This window comes from Babylonia areolata, chromosome 11 (genome assembly GCF_041734735.1).
Source record: "Babylonia areolata isolate BAREFJ2019XMU chromosome 11, ASM4173473v1, whole genome shotgun sequence".
Classification (NCBI taxonomy): domain Eukaryota; kingdom Metazoa; phylum Mollusca; class Gastropoda; order Neogastropoda; family Buccinidae; genus Babylonia; species Babylonia areolata.
In genome coordinates, this window is record NC_134886.1 from 7,153,154 (window position 1) to 7,178,153 (window position 25,000).

Below are 25,000 nucleotides of genomic sequence, written 5' to 3' on the forward strand. Positions count from 1 at the left end.
AGTGAGCGGTATCCAATGTCAGAGCGGAAGAAGCAGCCCTCAAAATGAATGTACGAGGCCCCCGTCTTCGCCCGCTCCGAGGCAGAGGGCAGGTCAGTGTCTACGGCAACAACAGCCAGAACACGCCCACCACTGGTGACAAGCTTGCCGTCCTTCTTGGCCGTTCCGGCGTGGAAGACGTGAAGGCCGTGAGCCTCAGCGTCATGCACTCCTGCACAGAGGCAGGACAGGAGGCATCACACGACAGGCACGACAGGCGCGACAGACACGACAGACATGACAGACACGACAGGCGCGACAGGTGCAACAGGTGCGACAGGCGCGACAGACATGACAGGCACGACAGGCGCGACAGACATGACAGACACGACAGGCGCAACAGGTGCGACAGGTGCGACAAGTGCGACAGGCGCGACAGACATGACAGACATGACAGACACGACAGGCGCGACAGGTGCAACAGGTGCAACAGGTGCGACAGGCGCGACAGACATGACAGACACGACAGGCGCGACAGACATGACAGGCGCGACAGGTGCAACAGGTGCGACAGACGCGACAGACATGACAGACATGACAGACACGACAGACACGACAGACATGACAGGCGCAACAGACATGACAGACATGACAGACATGACAGACACGACAGACACGACAGACACGACAGACATGACAGGCGCAACAGGCATGACAGACATGACAGACACGACAGACGCGACAGACACGACAGACATGACAGGCGCAACAGGCATGACAGACATGACAGACACGACAGGCGCGACAGACATGACAGGCGCGACAGGTGCAACAGGTGCGACAGACGCGACAGACATGACAGACATGACAGACACGACAGACACGACAGACATGACAGGCGCAACAGACATGACAGACATGACAGACATGACAGACACGACAGACACGACAGACACGACAGACATGACAGGCGCAACAGGCATGACAGACATGACAGACACGACAGACGCGACAGACACGACAGACATGACAGGCGCAACAGGCATGACAGACATGACAGACACGACAGACATGACAGGCGCAACAGGCATGACAGACATGACAGACACGACAGACACGACAGGCGAGACAGACATGACAAACATGACAGACATGACAGACATGACAGACACGACAGACACGACAGACATGACAGACACGACAGACATGACAGGCGCGACAGACACGACAGACACGACAGGCATGACAGACACGACAGACATGACGACAGGCGCGACAGACATGACAGACACGACAGACACGACAGGCGCGACAGGCGCGACAGACACGACAGGAGCGACAGACATGACAGACACGACAGACATGACAGACACGACAGGAGCGACAGACACAACAGACACGACAGCCGAGTGGGTAAAGCATCAGACTGTCTTCTTCTTCTTCTTCGTTTGCAGGCTGCAACTCCCATGTTCACTCATATGTACACGAGTGGGCTTTTACGTGTATGACCATTCTTACCCCCGCCATGTAGGCAGCCATAGTCCATTTTCAGGGGGATCAGATCAGACTTTCAATCTGAGGGACCCCGGTTCAAATCCCAGTCCCGGCACCACCTGTGGTGGTTTGCATGAGCAAACTTAGCAGCGCAAAGTTTGCTTATCATTAAGAATGTTCCTGACTCCACGGTAAATTCCATGTACTTAGGAACAGTCTCAGCTCCAATCAAACTTAACGCTGCAAAGATCACCTCATGCAACCCGGCCCTGGTGGGTAAAGGGTGGACATTTTTCCGATCTCCCAGGTCAACATATCTGCAGACCTGCTAGTGCATGAACCCCCTTCATGTGTATGCGCACACAGAAGATCAAAATATGCATGTTAATGATCCCATAATCCTTGTCAGCATTTGTACTTGTATTTGTATTTGTATTTCTTTTTATCACAACAGATTTCTCTGTGTGAAATTCGCGCTGCTCTCCCCAGGGAGAGCGCGTCGCCATACTACAGCGCCACCCATTTTTTTGTATTTTTTCCTGTGTGCAGTTTTTTTAATTTGTTTTTCCTATTGAAGTGGATTTTTCTACAGAATTTTGCCAGGAACAACCCTTCTGTTGCCATGGGTTCTTTTACATGCGCTAAGTGCATGCTGCACACGGGACATCAGTTTATCGTCTTCTCCGAATGACTAGCGTCCAGACCACCACTCAAGGTCTAGTGGAGGGGGAGAAAATTTCGGGGGCTGTGCCGTGAATAAATAAATAAATAAATAAAGAAGAACTGTTCACCAGATTCCTCCAGGTCTATCGGTTGTGTCAGTGCCTGGATCTCTGCAAATGGCTTTCCTGTCCATTCAGTAATGTTGTCTGTCCATCGTTTTTTGTTTTTCTGTCTTCCCCTAAGTGTCCCTCACGTGAACGATGTGTGGATGGATAACGACACTACTGATGATAACGAACACTTGTTCGTTTCTTTTCCTCACACACGGCTCAAAGTGCTTTCCATGCACAAGCCTCCTTCAACTGTATGATCAATGATGAATTGATAAAAAAACAAATCAGTTTACACACTGACCACAAAGAGACATACCACTCATCCATCTCTCTCTCTCTCTCTCTCTCTCTCTCTCTCTCTCTCTCTCTCTCCCATGTACCCAGACTTTACACATACACAAAAACTTCATAGCAAAAGGAAAAAGCAGTTTGGGTTTGGTGGACACAAATATATATGTGTGTGTGTGTGTGTGTGTGTGTGTGTGTGTGTGTGTGAGTGTGTTCATGTAAAATGCATGCATGAATGTGTTGATGCACGCATGTGTGCTTGTGTACATGCATACATGTGCAGAAATGTGTGTATGTGGAAGCGTGTGTGCAAAAGCAGGTACTTCTTGCACTCATTCATCAATGACCAGTCCCTTCAATTCATCCAGTTTTGATTTGTTTATATGATGATGCCACACTCAACTTTGAAAGTTAACTCCCATGAATCAATATAGGGGTACTACTCACATAAAAAAACAAAAAACAACAACAAAAAACACCACCATAACATTTTCAATACACACCTGTGATTTCTTTCCACTTCTCGTAGGAGCCCGGGTAGCCTCCGCTGACCAGCACGATACCCAGGGTGGTCTGATGGGTGTCAAACTGGGGCAGGTGATCCTTCAGCTTCCCCTCCACGCATGCCTTGCACGTCTCGTACAGATCCGACATCAGCAGCGGCATCAGTGCCTGGTGACAGTTTCACTTTCACTTTCACTTTCAATGAGGCATTAAAACGTGAGAACTTCTTCTTCTTCTTCTTCTTCGTTCGTGGGCTGCAGCTCCCACGTTCACTCGTATGTACACGAGTGGGCTTATACGCGTATGACCTTTTTTACCCCGCCATGTATGCAGCCATACTCCGCTTTCGGGGGTGTGCATGCTGGGTATGTTCTTGTTTCCATAACCCACCGAACGCTGACATGGATTACAGGATCTTTAACGTGTGTATTTGATCTTCTGCTTGCATATACACACGAAGGGGGTTCAGGCACTAGCAGGTCTGCACATATGTTGACCTGGGAGATCGTAAAAATCTCCACCCTTTACCCACCAGGCGCCGTCACCGTGATTCGAACCCAGGACCCTCAGACTGACAGTCCAACGCTTTAACCACTCGGCTACTGCGCCCGTCACGTGAGAACTGATTCATTACTGTTGCAGCAGTTTCCAGTTTCACTGTCACTTTCAGTTTCAATGAGGCGTTAAAGCGCAGGAACTGATTCACTGTCGTTAAAGCAGTTTCACTTTCAGTTTTAATATATATAATAATGATAATGTGGAAGCTTATACAGCATGGTTTCCTGCTTTCAAGAGCAGGCTCACGGCACACACACACGACAATTTGGGGGAAACACCAGCTGATTTCAGTATACTTTCTGCATTTTCCTGCATCAGTAACGACAGGCACCGAAGCCTGCCAAGGGGCTGTGAATTCCCTAGGGATGTATGGGTTAATCGTCAGATCAATGCTGAGTTGTACAAGGATTCCAGCGAACAACAGGTGGCACCAGTGCGCCTGACGGAGACCACTGCGTTACCTGTGTTTCTGGATCCCCAAAGCGACAGTTGAACTCCAGTACTTTGGGGCCGTCCTTTGTCAGCATGATCCCCGCGTACAGCACCCCTGCACAGTGTAACCAGCCCCGTTACGTTTTATCACCCTGTTACGTTGTAATCATCCCTGCCGTGTTGTAATCATCCCCTTTACCTTGCAATCATTCCGGTTCCCCTGCCATGTTGTAATCATCCCCTTTACCTTGTAATCATTCCGGCTATATGTGTATAGCACTCCTGCACAGTGTAACCAGCCCCTTTGCTTTGTAATCATCCCCGTTACATGTGTACAGCACTCCTGCTTAGTGTGACCATCCCTGTTACGTTGTTATCATCTCTTTTATATTGTAATCATCCCTGTTGTAATCACCCCTGTTATGCTGTAACCATTTCTGTTATGTTGTAATCATCCCTGTTAAATTGCAATAATTCCTTGTAATCTTCCCTGTTAAGTTATAATCACCCCTGCTATGTAGCAATCATCACTGTTACGTCACAATCATCCCTTGTAATCATCCCTGTTAGCTTGTAATCATCCCTGTTAGCTTGTAATCATCCTTGTTATATTGTAAACATTCCCCATTGTGCTGTAATCATGCCTGTCATGCTGTAACCATGCCTGTTACTTTGTTATCATCCCATTATGTTTTATTATCCCTGTTATGTTTCATTATCCCTGTTATGCTGTAATAATCCCTGTTACTTTGTAAACATCCCTGTTATGCTGTAATCATGCCTGTTATATTGTAATCATCCCTGTGACATTGTAATCATCCCTGTTATGCTGTAATCATGCTTATTACATTGTCATCATTTCTGTTATATTGTAATCATCCCTGCGACATTGTAATCATTCCTGCAACATTGTAATCATCCCTGCAACATTTTAATCATCCCTGTTATATTGTAATCATTCCCGTTACATTGTAATCATTCCCGTTATGTTGTAATCATCCCCATTACTTTGTAATCATCCCTGTTACATTTTAATCATCCCTGTTACATTGTAATCATTCCCGTTATGTCGTAATCATCCCCATTACTTTGTAATCATCCCTGTTAAATTTTAATCATCCCTGTTACATTGTAACCATCCCCGTTATGTTGCAATCATCCCCATTACATTGTAATCATCCCCGTTATATTGTAATCATCCCTGTTACGTTTACTGCATCAACCCTGTTACATTTCTTGTAAATCATCCCTGTTATATTTCTTGTAATCATTCCTGCTATACTGTAATCATCTGTTATCATTTCTTGTTACATTTCTTGTATTAACCCTATTACATTTTTGTAATCATCCCTGTTACATTTCTTGTAATCATCCACGTTAAACTATAATCATCCGTTATCTTCCCTGCTACATTTCTTGCAATCATCCCCATAACATTTCTTAAATCAACCATGTTAAATTTCTTGTAATCATCCCTGTTATACTGTAGTCATCCACTACCATCCCTGTTAACTTTCTTGTAATTATCCCTGTTATACTGTAGTCATCCACTACCATCCCTGTTAACTTTCTTGTAATCATCCCTGTTATACTGTAGTCATCCACTACCATCCCTGTTAACTTTCTTGTAATCATCCCTGTTATACTGTAGTCATCCACTACCATCCCTGTTAACTTTCTTGTAATTATCCCTGTTATACTGTAGTCATACATTGTCATCCGCGTTAAATTTCTTGTAATCATCAGTTATACTGTAGTCATCCATTACAATCCCTGTTAAATTCCTTGTAACCATCCCTGCTATACTGTAGTCATACATTACCATCCCTGTTAAATTTCTTGTAATCATCCCTGTTATACTGTAGTCATACATTGTCATCCGCGTTAAATTCCTTGTAACCATCCCTGCTATACTGTAGTCATACACTGTCATCCCTGTTAAATTTCTTGTAATCATCACTGTTATACTGTAGTCATACATTGTCATCCGCGTTAAATTCCTTGTAACCATCCCTGCTATACTGTAGTCATACATTGTCATCCGCGTTAAATTTCTTGTAATCATCCCTGTTATACTGTAGTCATACACTGTCATCCCTGTTAAATTCCTTGTAACCATCCCTGCTATACTGTAGTCATACATTGTCATCCCTGTTAAATTTCTCGTAATCATCCCTGCTATACTGTAGTCATACATTGTCATCCCTGTTAAATTTCTCGTAATCATCCCTGCTATACTGTAGTCATACACTGTCATCCCTGTTAAATTCCTTGTAATCATCCCTGCTATACTGTAGTCCTACACTGTCATCCCTGTTAAATTTCTCGTAATAGCCCATGTTACATTTCTTGTATTCATCCCTCTTACACGTTAATCGTCCGTTACAATCCTAATCATCCCTGTTACAGTTTGTGTTGAGCTCAAGAGAAAAAGCCCAGAAAAGATCAGCTGGTAGACACACATCAAAAACACAACTGACAACAGCACCAAGTCAAACGCATAACTGTTACACACACTTACCGACGTATTTGCGCCCTTCACTTCGCATACCATCCACAGCTTTCTGGATGATCTTCTCCTTGATGTACTTCATCTCATTCTCACTGACCTACGTCCCAACAAGCAACACAATTCAGTGAAAACAACATACTCTACACTCACCTCAACATACTGTACACTGACCTATGTCCCAACAAGCAACACAATTCAGTGAAAACAACATACTCTACACTGACCTATGTCCCAACAAGCAACACAATTCAGTGAAAACAACATACTCTACACTGACCTATGTCCCAACAAGCAACACAATTCAGTGAAAACAACATACTCTACACTGACCTATGTCCCAACAAGCAACACAATTCCATGAAAACAACATACTCTACACTGACCTATGTCCCAACAACACAAGTCAGTGAAAACAACATACTCTACACTGTCCTATGTCCCAACAACACAATTCAGTGAAAACAACATACTCTACACTGTCCTATGTCCCAACAAGCAACACAATTCCATGAAAACAACATACTCTACACTGACCTATGTCCCAACAAGCAACACAATTCCATGAAAACAACATACTCTACACTGACCTATGTCCCAACAAGCAACACAATTCAGTGAAAACAACATACTCTACACTGACCTACGTCCCAACAAGCAACACAATTCCATGAAAACAACATACTCTACACTGACCTATGTCCCAACAACACAATTCAGTGAAAACAACATACTCTACACTGACCTATGTCCCAACAAGCAACACAATTCCATGAAAACAACATACTCTACACTGACCTATGTCCCAACAAGCAACACAATTCAGTGAAAACAACATACTCTACACTGACCTATGTCCCAACAAGCAACACAATTCCATGAAAACAACATACTCTACACTGTCCTATGTCCCAACAACACAATTCAGTGAAAACAACATACTCTACACTGTCCTATGTCCCAACAACACAATTCAGTGAAAACAACATACTCTACACTGACCTATGTCCCAACAAGCACAATTCAGTGAAAACAACATACTCTACACTGTCCTATGTCCACAAGCAACACAATTCAGTGAAAACAACATACTGTCACTGACCTATGTCCCAACAACACAATTCCATGAAAACAACATACTCTCAACATACTCTACACTGACCTATGTCCCAACAAGCAACACAATTCAGTGAAAACAACATACTCTACACTGACCTATGTCCCATCAAGCAACACAATTCAGTGAAAACAACATACTCTACACTGACCTATGTCCCAACAAGCAACACAATTCAGTGAAAACAACATACTCTACACTGACCTATGTCCCAACAAGCAACACAATTCAGTGAAAACAACATACTCTACACTGACCTATGTCCCAACAAGCAACACAATTCAGTGAAAACAACATACTCTACACTGACCTATGTCCCAACAAGCAACACAATTCAGTGAAAACAACATACTCTACACTGACCTATGTCCCAACAACACAATTCCATGAAAACAACATACTCTACACTGACCTATGTCCCAACAACACAATTCCATGAAAACAACATACTCTACACTGACCTATGTCCCAACAACACAATTCAGTGAAAACAACATACTCTACACTGACCTATGTCCCAACAAGCAACACAATTCAGTGAAAACAACATACTTTACATTATAATAATATGCTTTTTTGTAATAAACACAACATACTTTAACTTGTAACATGATGTTTACAATAAGCATGACTTACTGTAAATCATAACATGCTGTTTACAAAGAGCACAACATACTGTAATATTTATAATATGACATTTACAAGGAACACAAAACACTTTACACTAAAACATGCTGTTTACAATGAGCACAACATACTTTAAAACATAACATGATTGTCATCATCCAAGGCTGGGCGCTATTTAAGTATCAGTATCATTGTCATCATCATTATCATCATCATCATCATCCCATGATGGGTGTTATGTAAGTATCAGTATCAGTATCATCATCATCATCATCATCATCACTGTCGTTGTCGTCGTCATGGTCATCATCATCATCATCCAAGGATGGGCACTATATAAGTATCAGTATCATCATCATCATTGTCATCATCATCACCTGAGGATAATTATGTGCTAAATAAGTATCAGTATCATCATCATCATCATTGTCATCATCGTCATCATCATTATCATCAGAGGATGGGCGTTATGTAAGTATCATCATCATTGTCAAGGTCGTCATCATCGTCACAGTCGTCATCATCATCATCATCATCATCATCATCATTATCATCCAAGGATGGGTGTTATGTAAATATCAGTATCAGTATCAGTATCATCATCATCATCATTTTAACTGTCGTTGTTGTCGTCATGGTCATCATCATCATCATCCAAGGATGGGCACTATATAAGTATCAGTATCATCATCATCATTGTCATCATCATCACCTAAGGATAATTATGTGCTAAATAAGTATCAGTATCATCATCGTTGTCATCATCATTATCATCAGAGGATGGGCGTTATGTAAGTATCATCATCATTGTCAAGGTCGTCATCATCGTCACAGTCGTCATCATCATCGTCATCATCATCATCATCATCATCATCATCATCCTCCTCCTCCTCCAAGGATGGGTGTTATGTAAATATCAGTATCAGTATCAGTATCATCATCATCATCATCATCACTGTCGTTGTCGTCGTCATGGTCATCATCATCATCATCCAAGGATGGGCACTATATAAGTATCAGTATCATCATCATCATTGTCATCATCATCACCTGAGGATAATTATGTGCTAAATAAGTATCAGTATCATCATCATCATCGTTGTCATCATCATTATCATCAGAGGATGGGCGTTATGTAAGTATCATCATCATTGTCAAGGTCGTCATCATCGTCACAGTCATCATCATCATCATCATCATCATCATCATCATCATCCTCCAAGGATGGGTGTTATGTAAATATCAGTATCAGTATCAGTATCAGTATCATCATCATCATCATCACTGTCGTTGTTGTCGTCATGGTCATCATCATCATCATCCAAGGATGGGCACTATATAAGTATCAGTATCATCATCATCATTGTCATCATCATCACCTGAGGATAATTATGTGCTAAATAAGTATCAGTATCATCATCATCATCGTTGTCATCATCATTATCATCAGAGGATGGGCGTTATGTAAGTATCATCATCATTGTCAAGGTCGTCATCATCGTCACAGTCGTCATCATCATCATCATCATCATCCTCCTCCTCCTCCTCCAAGGATGGGTGTTATGTAAATATCAGTATCAGTATCAGTATCAGTATCATCATCATCATCATCATCATCACTGTCGTTGTTGTCGTCATGGTCATCATCATCATCATCCAAGGATGGGCACTATATAAGTATCAGTATCATCATCATCATTGTCATCATCATCATCTTAGGATAATTATGTGCTAAATAAGTATCAGTATCATCATCATCATCGTTGTCATCATCATTATCATCAGAGGATGGGCGTTATGTAAGTATCATCATCATTGTCAAGGTCGTCATCATCGTCATCGTCATCATCATCATCGTCATCATCACTCCCTGACGCCAGCAGCACACCCCCTCACCCTAGGGTAGGGGCAGTAGGCCCCCATGCCCCCAGTGTTGGGCCCGGAGTCCCCCACCCCCAGACGCTTGTGGTCCTGGGAGGGAGGCATCACCGCCACTGTCTCTCCGTCGGTGAACGCCAACACCTGCAGCACAGAAACACTCCAGTGGGCTACGACAACAAACAATGACACTGCAACAACTCAACTACCACTACTACTACTACTATATCTCCTCCCCTTCCACACTTCCCCCCCTACGCTTTTCCACTTCATACTTCCCCTCCACTTCTCTTCCGCACCTCCCTTCCACACTTCCCATCTTCCCTTCCACACTTCCCACCTCCCTTCCACACTTTCCATCTCCCTTCCACGCATCCCTTCCACACTTCCCATCTTCCCTTCCACACTTCCCACCTCCCTTCCACACTTTCCATCTCCCTTCCACACATCCCTTCCACACTTTCCACCTCCCTTCCACACTTTCCATCTCCCTTCCACACTTCCCTTCCACACTTCCCACATCCCTTCCACACTTCCCACCTCCCTTCCACACTTCCCATCTCCCTTTACACTTTCCATCTCCCTTCCACACATCCCTTCCACATTTCCCCCTACACACACACACTTCCAATCCACATCCCTTCCACTCTTCCCCTCCACTCCCCCCCCACCACCACTTTTCTTCCACACCTCCCTTCCAGAATTCCCCTCCAGACTTTCCTTCCACATCCATCCCACATCCCTTCCACTCCGCTCTTCCCTTACACTTTTACACTCTTCTGTTCCACATTTCTCTTCCACTCCACACTGCCCTTCCCTCTCCCTTCCACACTTCCCTTCCATACCTCCCACTTCCCCACCTCACTTCCCTTCCCTCTCCCTTCAACACTTCCCCACCTCACTTCCCTTCCCTCTCCCTTCAACACTTCCCCACCTCACTTCCCTTCCCTCTCCCTTCAACACTTCCCCACCTCACTTCCCTTCCCTCTCCCTTCAACACTTCCCTTCCCTCTCCCTTCAACACTTCCCCACCTCACTTCCCTTCCCTCTCCCTACAACACTTCCCCACCTCACTTCCCTTCCCTCTCCCTTCCACACTTCCCCACCTCACTTCCCTTCCCTCTCCCTTCAACACTTCCCCACCTCACTTCCCTTCCCTCTCCCTACAACACTTCCCCACCTCACTTCCCTTCCCTCTCCCTTCCCTTCCACACTTCCCCACCTCACTTCCCTTCCTTCTCCCTTCCACACTTCCCCACCTCACTTCCCTTCCTTCTCCCTTCCACACTTCCCCACCTCACTTCCCTTCCTTCTCCCTTCCACACTTCCCCACCTCACTTCCCTTCCTTCTCCCTTCAACACTTCCACACCTCACTTCCCTTCCCTCTCCCTACAACACTTCCCCAACTCACTTCCCTTCCCTCTCCCTACAACACTTCCCCACCTCACTTCCCTTCCCTCTCCCTTCAACACTTCCCCACCTCACTTCCCTTCCCTCTCCCTTCAACACTTCCACACCTCACTTCCCTTCCCTCTCCCTTCAACACTTCCCCTCCACACTTCCCTTCCCTCTCCCTTCCACACTTCCCCTCCACACTTCCCTTCCACACTTCCCTAACATACTTCCTTCCCCACCACCCTTTCCTTCCACACCTGCCCCACTCCCCCTTCCGCTTACCGACACCTCCTCCCCTTCCAGCAGCTCCTCCACCACCACCGTGCTCCCTGCCGCCCCGAACGACTTGTCTGTCAGCATGGACGTTGCCGCCTTGCACGCTTCCTCCCGACTGGTTGCCACGACAACGCCCTTCCCAGCAGCCAGGCCGCTGGCTTTCACCACCAACGCGGGGTATTCAGCGCTGTGGGGAAAAATAAAAAAAAAACAGTAAAATTATTTTTCATTTCTTTTGTTTGATTGATTAATTCCTATTAACTGTTTTTCTGTGTGCGGGTTTTTTTGGGTTTTTTTGTTTTGTTTTTTTCTCTGCAAGTGTTTTTTTCCCTTGCACATTGCGTTATATTTCTCCAAACAAAAGTACACATCAAAAAGGTCCTTGGGGTTTTTTGGGGAGGGAAAAAACACAACAACAAAAACAACACATCAACCAATAACAATAGCCTGAGAGAACTACACAGTAAACATTTCACAAGATCACATTGCACCGTAGTACACTTTGCTTCCCCCTTTTTGTTTCAATGTGAAAGTGTATGTTAATTTTTTTTTTTTTTTTTATTGACTGATAAATCAAAATTTTTTTTTTTTTCATTCTGCAAGTGCGTTTGTTTTACTGTCAAAGTGAATTTCTTTCTACAGAATTTTACCAGGGACTTCTTCTTCTTCTTCTTCTTCTGCGTCCGTGGGCTGCAACTCTCACATTCACTCGTATGCACACGAGTGGGCTTTTACGTGTATGACCGTTTTTACCCCGCCATGTAGGCAGCCATACTCCGTTTTCGGGGGTGTCCATGCTGGGTATGTTCTTATTTCCATAACCCACCGAACGCTGACATGGATTACAGGATCTTTAACGTGCGTATTTGATCTTCTGCATGCATTTACACACGAAGGGGGTTCAGGCACTAGCAGGTCTGCACATATGTTGACCTGGGAGATCGTAAAAATCTCCACCCTTTACCCACCAGGCGCCGTCACCGTGATTCGAACCCGGGACCCTCAGATTGAAAGTCCAACGCTTTAACCATTCGGCTATTGCGCCTGTCAAAAACCCACGTCAAGACATCCACTTACCTGTTGATGTGTTTGCAAGCTTCCTCGACATCTGTGAACGACTGGAACTGTGCGGTGGGAATGCCTTGCCTTGTCATGAACTGCTTGGCAAAGTCCTTGCTGGCTTCAATCTGAGCTGCCACTGCGCTAGGTCCAAAGCAGCAAATGCCTGCATATCACACAGGCACACACACACACACACATATACACGCACACACACACACACACACACATGCACAAGCACACACACACACACACACACACACACACACACACACACACACATATACACGCACACACACACATGCACAAGCACATGCACATACATACACACACACACGCACACACACATACACACACACACACAAATCATTTTCACTCCAAAGGACATTTTTCAAAATTACTGGTTTTGTAACAAAGAGCACATTCAGATTTCTTGTGCTCATAAAAATGTTCAATTATTCAATCACCATAGTTTGCAGTAAAATTATTCCATTACCCCACAGAAACTAAACCGTGGATAAATGAACAGGGGAGAATCTGTCCACACAGACTGTATGAGTAAATGCCTGTCTAGCATTTCTGATGCCCCAGGTAATCTTATCATTGCTAAATTCATTATCACAATATCACAAACAAGCTTCAGAACAACCCTTGACAAACAAGCACACTATCGACAGCAATACACTGGCTTTTAGAACAAACATGATTGACAAGTATACCTATATGAACTTAAGTCTGTGGCCTTTCATGCCCTGCTCTCATGGTGACCTCAGTTTCGATACCCCTCCACTTCCATGCTTGGGGTGAGTCCCGTCAATGTCGTCAGTGTCGGCAGATTCATGGGGGGGCTGTTGTTTGAGGGACGTGGTGGCGGTCTCCACTCTGGGAGGGATGCTCACTCAGTCTGGCTCCGCGACTAAGCCATTATTGTCGTTAGTAGGGGGCTTAGTAGGTGGTGTCCTAAGTACGTTAAAACAGAACTGGCACCACTGAACACCACCGAAGTGACTCAGCAGCAGTGCAGGGTCTCCTCTGGTGTGTGGCCTCCTGGCGACCTAACATCGATGGTTCCCTGTGGACTGCCGACACTGGGACTGCGACGGACAAACCTGGGTGCGGCCGTGTATGGGGGAATCTAAATGAGCGGCGTGGGAGTAATGCCACTGAAACGGTGCAGATGATGGGGCAGCAAAAAAAAAAAAAAAAAAAAAAAAAAAAAAAAAGTTCAGTCAACAGAATCGCACAACTGTCCACAGCTACATGAAATGGCGTCAACACATAAAATTTCTGAGCATGCAAAATCCGCTGAGTTACTGCCCCTGGACCAAGGAATTTTGACTGCAGCAATGAACACTATAGGTTGAGCAGTGTAGAAATCTCGCTTTGCCGTAATTTTCAAGCACTGCATTCACAGCAAGTTCCGAGAGTACTTTTCTCCTGACACTCTTTAGCATGGTGAAGTACAACCTTTGTCCACTGTCAACAGCGACAGCCAAAACCAACGCAGCAGTCACAACCATAGTTGGTCGTTATTCTCAAGCAAAATTTTGCAGGATTGATAATAATACAGGGAGAATATTACGGCACAGACAACATGGAAAGAATTCCGCAGGACTGACAATTTATTGGTGGTGGTACGAAATGTGTTTAAATGAAGAAACAAACACACACAAACACACACATGCACAGACACACACACACACTCCAGTCCAGTTGGTATCCTCCTTTGATGTATAATATTTAATACTGTTATTTATATTTACATTGTTGTAGGTTAATACTTGTTGATATGCATATACGTATTCTCCTTCCCATGACAACTCATTCAATACACACCACAACCTCTTTAGACTTTTTCTTATAATATACTTTTCCTCTGATACATAACATGAACTTTTTTCTTTTTTTTTTTACACTAATATTCACATGCATTCCCTTTCCTTTACACACTACTTTACTCCTTTCCGTCTAAAAACACTTATAGTGAATATACGTTAAACTGAAGAAAACACACACACACACACACAAAGTCACACCTTTCTTCACCAGGTGATCAGCGATGCCTCCAGCAAGAGGATCCTCAGGACCGACCACCACCATCGTCACACCTTGTTGCTGACACCACGCCGACACCGCATCAAAATCCTTCACACTGAGTTCTGCAATCATCGTACAACACCACATCTATACCCATGACATTGACGTCTGTAATCACTGGACAACACCGCATCAAAATTCTTCACGTTAATGTCTGCAATCATTGTACAACACCACATCTAAATCCATGACATTGATGTCTGTAATCACTGGACAACATCGCATCAAAATTCTTCACGTTGAGGTCTGCAATCATTGTACAACACCACATCTAAATCCATGACATTGATGTCTGTAATCACTGGACAACACTGCATCAAAATCCTTCACGATGAGGTCTGCAATCATTGTACAACACCACATCTATACCCATGACATTGATGTCTGTAATCACTGGACAACACTGCATCAAAATCCTTCACGTTGAGGTCTGCAATCATTGTACAACACCACCCACATTTTCACTCACTTAGTACTGCCAGTTAACTCCCCTGACTTTCCCCACAGACCACCCATTTGCATGGGTAAGAAATAAAAAGTCCATCACATTAATACCTGACATTATAGGACAACACCGCATCAAAATCCATCACACTGATATGTAATTATAGGACAACACCACTTCAAATCGGTTATCCATCACTCTGACAGGGCAACACCACATTAAAATCTGTCACTATGACAGCTGAAATCATGGTACAATACTGCATCAAAGACGGGCGCAGTAGCCGAGTGGTTAAAGCGTTGGACTGTCAATCTGAGGGTCCCGGGTTTGAATCACGGTGACGGCGCCTGGTGGGTAAAGGGTGGAGATTTTTACGATCTCCCAGGTCAACATATGTGCAGACCTGCTAGTGCCTGAACCCCCTTCATGTGTATATGCAAGCAGAAGATCAAATATGCACGTTAAAGATCCTGTAATCCATGTCAGCGTTCGGTGGGTTATGGAAACAAGAACATACCCAGCATGCACACCCCCGAAAACGGAGTATGGCTGCCTACATGGCGGGGTAAAAACAGTCATACACGTAAAAGCCCACTCGTGTGCATACGAGTGAACACAGAAGAAGAAGAAGCTGCATCAAAAAACTACCCATGGTAACATAGAGGGCATGTGAATCCTTCAAAGATATATCTGGACTTCATCTATCCAAACTCTCCTAACTTACTTTTTGTAAGTTATATACTGAAGCAGCAATGGCAACACAATTCTCCTAAATAAAACAATAAACATTACACACGTGTGTCATTTGTAAATATTCATAAACTCAGGAAATACAACCTTCTCAAACACTCAGCCCCGACACTCCATAACTCCACATGTTGCTACATCATGTTTTTGAGAATGTGCATAACACTACTTCTTTCATCCCTACCATCTACTTCAAGTAACTCGACTGCCTGCAGATCTTAAGCAGTTCTATACTCACCAACATTTTCCGTTGTCTACAGATTTTAGGAAGTTTATGTACTCATCAACATTTTCCTTCATTTACAAATTTTACTCAACACAGATTTTATGTAGTTCTATACTCACTCAACCTTTCCCACCATCTACAGATTTTACATTTAACAAAATATACACAACATTTTCCACTGATTTTAATTAGTTAAATGCTCACAAGTATCTCCATCATCTGCAGATTTTTAACAAGTTCTACACTCACCAACAGTTTCCAGATTTCAACAAGTTCTATACTCACCAACATTTTCCATCTTTCTCCCGTCATTTGTTCCAGCGTTGCCAGGAGCGACAAACACTTTCTCCACCATCATGGACTTTGCCAGTTTCCAGGCCAAAGCGTTTTCCCGTCCTCCGCTCCCTATCAGTAGTACCTTCGCCGACGCCATTGCTGTCGCTTGTCGCTGCACACAGGTTTTGACATTACATATTTCTGCACTGAGATCACTTAATATATTAATTCGGCACTGATATCACTCAAAACATACATTAAATCTTTACGGAGATCAATCAAATATTAAATCTACTCTGAGATCAACTCAATCAGTTAAATATTTCTTCGGTACTGATATCTCTCAAATATAAAATCTGCACTAAGATCAATCAAATATTAACTCTCTCCATACGAATGGCGAAAGAGACGACGTTAACAGCGTTTCACCCCATTTACCATCATCAAAATATTGCAACCGGAAGGCTCTTATATTGAAGAGGTGAATGTTGACAAAGAATACCACAATTCTGACGACGGAAGCTGTAGGTTGGGTCATTCAGACACCCACTGGACATCCGAGGGGTCTGTGTAGAGGAGAAGAGAGGACTGGCCGTACTGAGTGAGTTAAAGCTACACTAAGATCAACTGAATGATATCACTGTGAAACAGGATGACGACAAAACTCCAACAGACACCGACATATTTTCTTTTTCTTTTTTCTTTTTTCTTAAAAGACCCTCAACCTTGAATCTCTACAACAGGGTGGACTGGCAAGAGGTGATCACTTTGTTCCCATTCAGTCTCCCAAGTCAGCATTTAATATTATATATACTGATAACCTGCAAGTGCCTTGAACCCCCCCTTAGTGAATGTACACTGCTGTAATGTATGTGTACACATGCAGAAAATCAAATGCACACATCAATGCCCCATGGTCCGTGTCAGCACTCAGAGCTTTTACAGAAACACAAACACAATGCATGCACAGAGAAGTGAAATGCATGCCCCTCTCTCTCTCTCTCTCTCTCAAACACACACACATACACACACACACAATGTGCACACACACGCACGCACACACATGACGCACACATACACACACACATACACACACTAACATACACACGAGTGCGCGCATACACATGCAGTACACAAATGCACACACACACACACACACACACACACACACACACACACACAATATATATATATATATATATAGAGAGAGAGAGAGAGAGAGACTAATGACCAAACAGTTGAAACCGCTAAGGAAAGCAAACTGTTTCAATTCCCTTACTGGGGTCAGGTTTTTCCCTTACACCCTTCACAGCACACTGACTGAATGAGTGAATGATTAGCTGAGTAGCTGAGTGTATCTGTCTGAGTGTGCATGTGTGCCTGCCTGAAATCTGACTGAATGACACAGGAAACAAATGATAAGCACCCAATGGCAGCCGTCAGTCAGCTCTACCCAGGTACGCAACCTGTTGTGCAAATGACCCCAAGTTCGTAAAGCACTTAGAGCTTGGTCTCCGACCGAGGATAGGCGCAATATAAGTATCCATATCATTCATTCATTGATGCTGATCTGTCTCATGCTAGTTGAGCAAGGTTCTCGCAAGACATGCAATGAAGATGCGTTTTCTTTTTTCCACCTTGTGCCAGTAATAGCTAGGTTCTCACAAGTCACAGCTTGGTAGCCTGCAGAGCATCTTTGCCGTGAGGTAGGGATAATATGTGGAGTGATGGCCTAGAGGTAACGCGTCCGCCTAGGAAGCGAGAGAATCTGAGCGCGCTGGTTCGAATCACGGCTCAGCCGCCAATATTTTCTCCCCCTCCACTAGACCTTGAGTGGTGGTCTGGACGCTAGTCATTCGGATGAGACGATAAACCGAGGTCCCGTGTGCAGCATGCACTTAGCGCACGTAAAAGAACCCACGGCAACAAAAGGGTTGTTCCTGGCAAAATTCTGTAGAAAAATCCACTGCGATAGGAAAAACAAATAAAACTGCATGCAGGAAAAAATACAAAAAAAATGGGTGGCGCTGTAGTGTAGCGACGCGCTCTCCATGGGGAGAGCAGCCCGAATTTCACACAGAGAAATCTGTTGTGATAAAAAGAAATACAAATACAAATACAAATATCTACTTCCTGTCTCGCATTCGTTTCGCTGCACGTGTACTCCTCACCTTCGCCCTCTCGCCACTAGCACGCAAGCGTGCTAACGATTAAAAAAAACACGTCTCAAACTACAGTGTCATGTGCAATGTTTCCCTGGTGAAAGTAAGTCTGTTTTCTGATCCGGGTCAAAAGGGCAGACAGACAGACAGACAGACACAAACACACAAACAAACAAAAAGACCCACAGAAGGTATGACCATCCATTATTTTTTCAAGTCAAGTGATGCAAATACTAAATGCATAGAGAATGTTTAGCACTCTGAATTACCTTGACCGTCATGCAAGACACCTGCAGTAATTATGAAAATGTCACCTCGGAGAGATGTCACCTTTTAAACCTCCAGAGAAAAGCAATTATCTGGTATTTGGTATTCATGTTGTAACATTTGGTGTTTTAATATTCTTCTTCTTTCTTTTCTTTTTCTTTCTTTTTTTTTTTATCACAACAGATTGAAATTCGGGCTGCTCTCCCCAGGGAGAGCGCGTCGCTATACTACAGCGCCACCCTTTTTTTTTTTTGCTTTTTTTTCCTGCATGCAGTTTTATTTCTTTTTCCTATCGAAGTGGATGTTTCTACAGAATTTTGCCAGGAACAACCCTTTTGTTGCCGTGGGTTCTTTTATGTGTGCTAAGTGCATGCTGCACACGGGACCTCGGTTTATCGTCTCATCTGACTGACTAGCGTCCAGACCACCACTCAAGGTCTAGTGGAGGGGGAGAAAATATCGGCGGCTGATCTGTGATTCGAACCAGTGCGCTCAGATTCTCTCGCTTCCTAGGCGGACGCGTTACCTCTAGGCCAACACTTCACATCTATTAGGTAATTTCATATGCTTTTTTTTTTTGCTTTTTTTCTTTTTCTTTTTTCCAGTGTACAGTCCTACATACTTGTCAGAACAAATCTGGAAGGATAAAAATTGTGTGTAAAGAACAAATTCCTCTGTGTGAAGTTTGAACACTTCTGGTCAAGTCATATTTGAGTAAATAAAAAAATTAAAAAATGTCTTCTATGGTTGGTGACAAATGCTGTCAGTCACTGTGTCAGGGTGACACACATTCACAGCATCATGCACACACACTCACACATGCGCTCACACACATGTGCACACACTCATGCACACCCACACACACAAAGTGACAGACATAAAAACAATGATTAAACCCCACACACACACACACACACGCTTCTATCCCCCCTCCCCCACCATCTCCCCCCCCCCCCCCCACCCACCCCACCCCACACACACACACGCTTTTTTTCATGTAATTTTTTTTTTTTTTTTCAAATCAATCTTATTAGACGTGGAACAGCATGCTTTACAGATTTGTAGTAAAAACCCAGCCATTCATCTGCTTTGCTCACAGACCAGGTGGTAACTGTCACACACCTTACTTTCCATCCAACAACTGCAGGTGTTTTCACACACACACACACACACACACACACACACACACACATTTAAGCTAACAAACCATGTAAAAAGAAAATCAAATCAGGCGTATACAAAAGTAAAAGTGATTTGCTTTTTATTTCTACTATCCTGTTTTCCAAGATACGAATCTATACACAGTTTCAGAGCCAAGACCTTTAAAAATAAAAAAAATAAAAAAATAATTTACACTACTTAACACACACAAACACTTTCCTATTCTGCCACTGAAAGCTTGAAGCCAAGTAATTTCAGTTCATTATGAAGCTTTATTAAGGTCTCCTGCCTCCACTCATTTTCAATCTTTTCAATTACACAATAAATTCCCTGCCTCAATGCATGTTCCAGTTGCCCTTTGTCTTTACAATTTGTGGCCATGAAAACATCACAGTCAATAATTACCCAGTTCCAGTCAATGTTAGTATGCCACAGTTGCCAGTGCAAGCCATATCAAAATCAACAACCACCAAAAAAAGCCTGCATTAACTGAGCTCATGTCAAGGTCAGACAGTCAGGGAAAAGCTGTGAGAACTCAAAGTCAACATCAATGTCAAACTGAACAATGATTTCCAAAAGACACTAAAATAATTATTAGCTGCAGTGGCTGTTCGTCAAACACAAATAAAATCAGTCCAGCGCTTTATGAAACATGTGACACTGCAACTTATCATAATTTTTTTTCCAAACAAAAAAAGGTGGCAACAAGAATCCAAAGCCCACATTGAGGAATATCTAACACACACACACACACACACACACACACACACACACACACACACATATACACACACACACACACACACACACAAACTACAAAAACAACTTCAGAATTCACTACTAACAAAATTTCTTTCCCTTGTAAAAACAATTCTTGTAAAACAATTCTGAGACCACACACACACACACACACACACACACACACACACAACTCAAGAATTTGTTAACAAAAATTCTTACCCTTGTAAAATCATTCTCAGAACACACACCACACAAACAACAACAAAAAACAACAGCAACAACTCAAAAAGAAACAACTGACACAAATTCCTACCCTTCTACAACGATTCTCAGACCACAGAATCATTTAACAGCTGGCACGCCGGTCAAAGACTGTATGTGGCAAGAATACCAAAGTCTCTACTCACAACAGCCTTCAGAAAATCACACGCAGTACTGGATCCAAACATTATATAGACAAGCAACACTGGAACAGTGAAAGAAATGTCAACATACCCTTCACATAACACTGTTGATTCTGTTATAACCAAAGTTGATGACAGCACACAAATGTTGCCTCACACCTCTTAGTCTGCCCACCCCAGGTCAAATTACTGTTATGTAAAAAAAGTTGGGTGTGGATTAAGAAACCATTTCACATAAGTGAAGAAAAGAGTTGGGGGGTGGGGGTGGGTTCTTAACAAGTATCAAGAGATGTCTTTTTTTTTTTGTCTTTTTTTTAAATTTTCATTATATAACTGAACAGGAAAGCAGTTACTAGTAGCAGTATTCTTCAACAATTTTCTTCAGAATGCGACTGCATCTCAGCATAAAATTGCATTTCCACAGGTTTTAGCATCAGTTTCAAGGTAATATAAAAAGCATAAAAGCATGCAGACTAATCCGATTACACTAAACCACATCTGCTCTAAAAAGAATAATTAAAAAAGGTAACAATACTAAATAAATGAATTTTGAAAATAAAAATAAAAATGCCTGACCTTTGCATGAACTCAACATGGTGGTCTGGCCACAGGTATACAAACAACTGGCAAGCAAGCTAAAAATGAATTAAAATGAAATAATTTTACACACAGAAATGAAACAGAAAGGCTGGATACCCTTACTAACACAGCAGCCTTGTTATCGACGGGCGCAATAGCCGAGTGGTTAAAGCGTTGGACTGTCAATCTGAGGGTCTTGGGTTCGAATCACGGTGATGGCGCCTGGTGGGTAAAGGGTGGAGATTTTTACGATCTCCCAGGTCAACATATGTGCAGACCTGCTAGTGCCTGAACCCCCTTCGTGTGTATATGCAAGCAGAAGATCAAATACGCACGTTAAAGATCCTGTAATCCATGTCAGCTTTCGGTGGGTTATGGAAACAAGAACATACCCAGCATGCACACTCCCGAAAACAGAGTATGGCTGCCTACATGGCGGGGTAAAAACGGTCATACACGTAAAAGCCCACTCGTGTGCATACGAGTGAACGTGGGAGTTGCAGCCCACGAACGAAGAAGAAGAAGAAGCCTTGTAGACAGACATGTCTGCAGACAGACATGTTTCAGACAGAGGCCTGGCTCACTGCTGGTAATATCCACTGAACACTGAAATGTCAAGACAGGCATGTTTCTTTTCCTGACTTATAAAATCATGAGACAAGACTTCAGCCTGATGCAGATGAGTCTCCAGGTTGTGCTAATAGCACATTGAACTCTGACAGTCTGGGTATCTGGGGAAGGATTAAAATGGTTAAAAAATTTAAAACAAAAGAACTTTTTTTTTAAAACCTGTATACACTCGCGTTTTTGATTCATGTGAAAGTGAACTCACCACCACTTAATCACTAGTCTATGATGCCACTGATTATGCCAAGGCAGTCAGCATTAAAACACCACTAATAGTGAAATAGAATTGAAAACTCACATCAGCAGTGTGTGTTATCCCTCTTTTGTGCTTGTCTCGCACTTTTGTTTTCAAGACTGATTTGGCTGCAAACATATTTAAGCAGAAGTGTATAACTATAAAACTGGATTATGAAAAACTGAAGTGCTTTTGAAATGTTTGCAAGGATCGTTCATTCGATGCATGCACAAGAGGGTTCCACAGCTAACTGCTAGACCTCCTCTATGATCTGTGTCAGCATAAAAGGGTCTGTGAAAACAGAACAATGCTTTCTGCCACTTGTAGAAGAAAACTGTCTTTTTGTACTTGTGCACATTGGCAGGCATGGAGCAACGTGCTAGGTCAGCAAAACACTAAATGGCTGCCAACCGCTTATCTAGCAGTTCACAGAACAATGCTTCAACGCACCCCCCGTCCCCTCCCGGGTCCCTCCATCCTAACGTCCCCATCCCCTCTACAAGTTCAACCCAAGAAAACGACACAAATCCCGTCACTCCTCCGTGTAGACTGAAATGCATCATTGCAACAGAATATATATCTTGACACTTTAAAAAGACAACAACAAAAATAAAAAATTAAAAGGAATGCAGTCAAATGCATGTTCTGTTACGGGTTAAAAAGTATTAAAGTCAGTTTTGTCCGAAATTAAACTAAACAATGCGTAGTCAAATACAATGAACTGAGCAATGCTTGTGGGAGTGATGGGGTCACCATTAGATAGACCTACACGGTGGCGGAAGCAATCTCTAATTACTACTGTTTGAGAAAAAGTCCAAGCAAAACACCTTACAATAGGTCGCAGAAATTGGTCAAGGCCAAAATTGTACCTCTCCCAACCTGCGCCTGCGGCGTTTACTACAAGGACGAATGAGTACCCCTGATGGAGACACAAGCGAAAATGTTTCGTAGAACTTTGTCAACAAGAGAGCGTTCTCCTCACAGAATAGATAGCAAATGCTTACTGTGCGTTTCGACTGTTTGGGCAAAATCAAGCGTTTCCAAAATCTGTTCCCAATCGTTCACAATCACTGACACACTGTCATTACACGTGTTCCGAAGCAATGTGCTTTGGCAGCACGTTCTTATCACGGGGAATAACTCAAGGACTCGGATGGGTGGGAGTGGGGCGGGTTAAAAATGTATGGTCCCGTAATTGTATCAAACGTTAGCTTTAGGGCGAAGAACACAATGATGTTTGGAAAAGAAAAAAAAAGATTTTTTTTAATCAACAGAAAAAGGATGTGGCTCTAATGGTTATATAAAATGACGAACAGTTACCGCATGCGCGGTTGGTAAAGTACAATTTTCTCAAGTTCGTTAAAAAAAATTGCTGTTTTCCTCCGTTTGACAACAGCAAACAATTCTAGATTGAAAAAAAAGCCCCCCACCTCTTCTCTCTCTCTCTCTCTCTCTCTCTCTCTCTCTCTCTCTCTCTCTCTCTCTCTCAAGCATCCTCTTCTTCTTCTTCTTCTCAGTCTAAACGTTCTCTGTGAAGAGTCATTGGGGTGTCCGGTCAGTAGTTCACAAGACTGAGTATTCTGGACTTCAGTTCAATTATCACACACACACACACACACACACACACACACACACACACACACACACACACACACACATATTCTCTCTCTCTCTCTCTCTCTCTCTCTCTCTCTCTCTCTCTCTCTCTCTCTCTCTGACCCCCACACTTACCGGCCGCGGCCGCGGCCGCGGTGCGGCGAGCGCGCGCGCGCACTGACACACACACACGCACGCACACACACACACACACACACACACACACACACAAGACATATGGCATAGCACATGCCGTTCGCATGAACTCACTGTGGTCGCCTGACGTCAGTTGAAGTCAGTTTCACCTCAGTCAATGACACTCAAGTCTATATATCCCTTGGTCCGCAATGACCTTGCTATGAAACCACAACTGCACCGGCTACTTTAAAGAAAGCGACATTAACTTCATTTTCCCTCACGTCTTTCCATTTTGTGGAGGAGAAGGAGTAGGAGCAGGAGGAGGAGAACTGGAGGAGAAGAAGGAAGAAACGATAGTTGGATGTCCAACAATGTTCGTCACTGTGTTAGAGCTGCCGACTCATGG

At 43.4% G+C, this 25,000-nt stretch overlaps 1 protein-coding gene across 2 annotated transcripts in view; it reads right to left on the reverse strand.

The window, feature by feature from the left end:
• Nucleotides 1-23,987, reverse strand: part of LOC143287479 (trifunctional purine biosynthetic protein adenosine-3-like) — a 47,707-nt gene extending 23,720 nt beyond the window's left edge. Inside the window, exons 1-10 of one of the 2 annotated variants that reach the window (XM_076595496.1) lie at nt 23,865-23,987; nt 16,694-16,856; nt 14,930-15,052; nt 12,912-13,059; nt 11,841-12,021; nt 10,181-10,306; nt 6,553-6,640; nt 4,061-4,146; nt 3,041-3,209; nt 1-211 (exon numbers count right to left, since the gene is read on the reverse strand). The exon at nt 1-211 is cut by the window's left edge and continues 6 nt beyond it. In XM_076595496.1, the coding sequence (XP_076451611.1) occupies nt 1-211; nt 3,041-3,209; nt 4,061-4,146; nt 6,553-6,640; nt 10,181-10,306; nt 11,841-12,021; nt 12,912-13,059; nt 14,930-15,052; nt 16,694-16,841 (1,280 nt within the window). In that variant the 5' untranslated portion in view covers nt 16,842-16,856; nt 23,865-23,987. Of the gene's footprint in view, nt 212-3,040; nt 3,210-4,060; nt 4,147-6,552; nt 6,641-10,180; nt 10,307-11,840; nt 12,022-12,911; nt 13,060-14,929; nt 15,053-16,693; nt 16,857-22,923; nt 23,104-23,864 lie in introns of those variants that run through there. The other variant, XM_076595495.1, reaches the window with a different exon arrangement.
• Between the last annotated feature and the right edge of the window lie 1,013 nt (nt 23,988-25,000).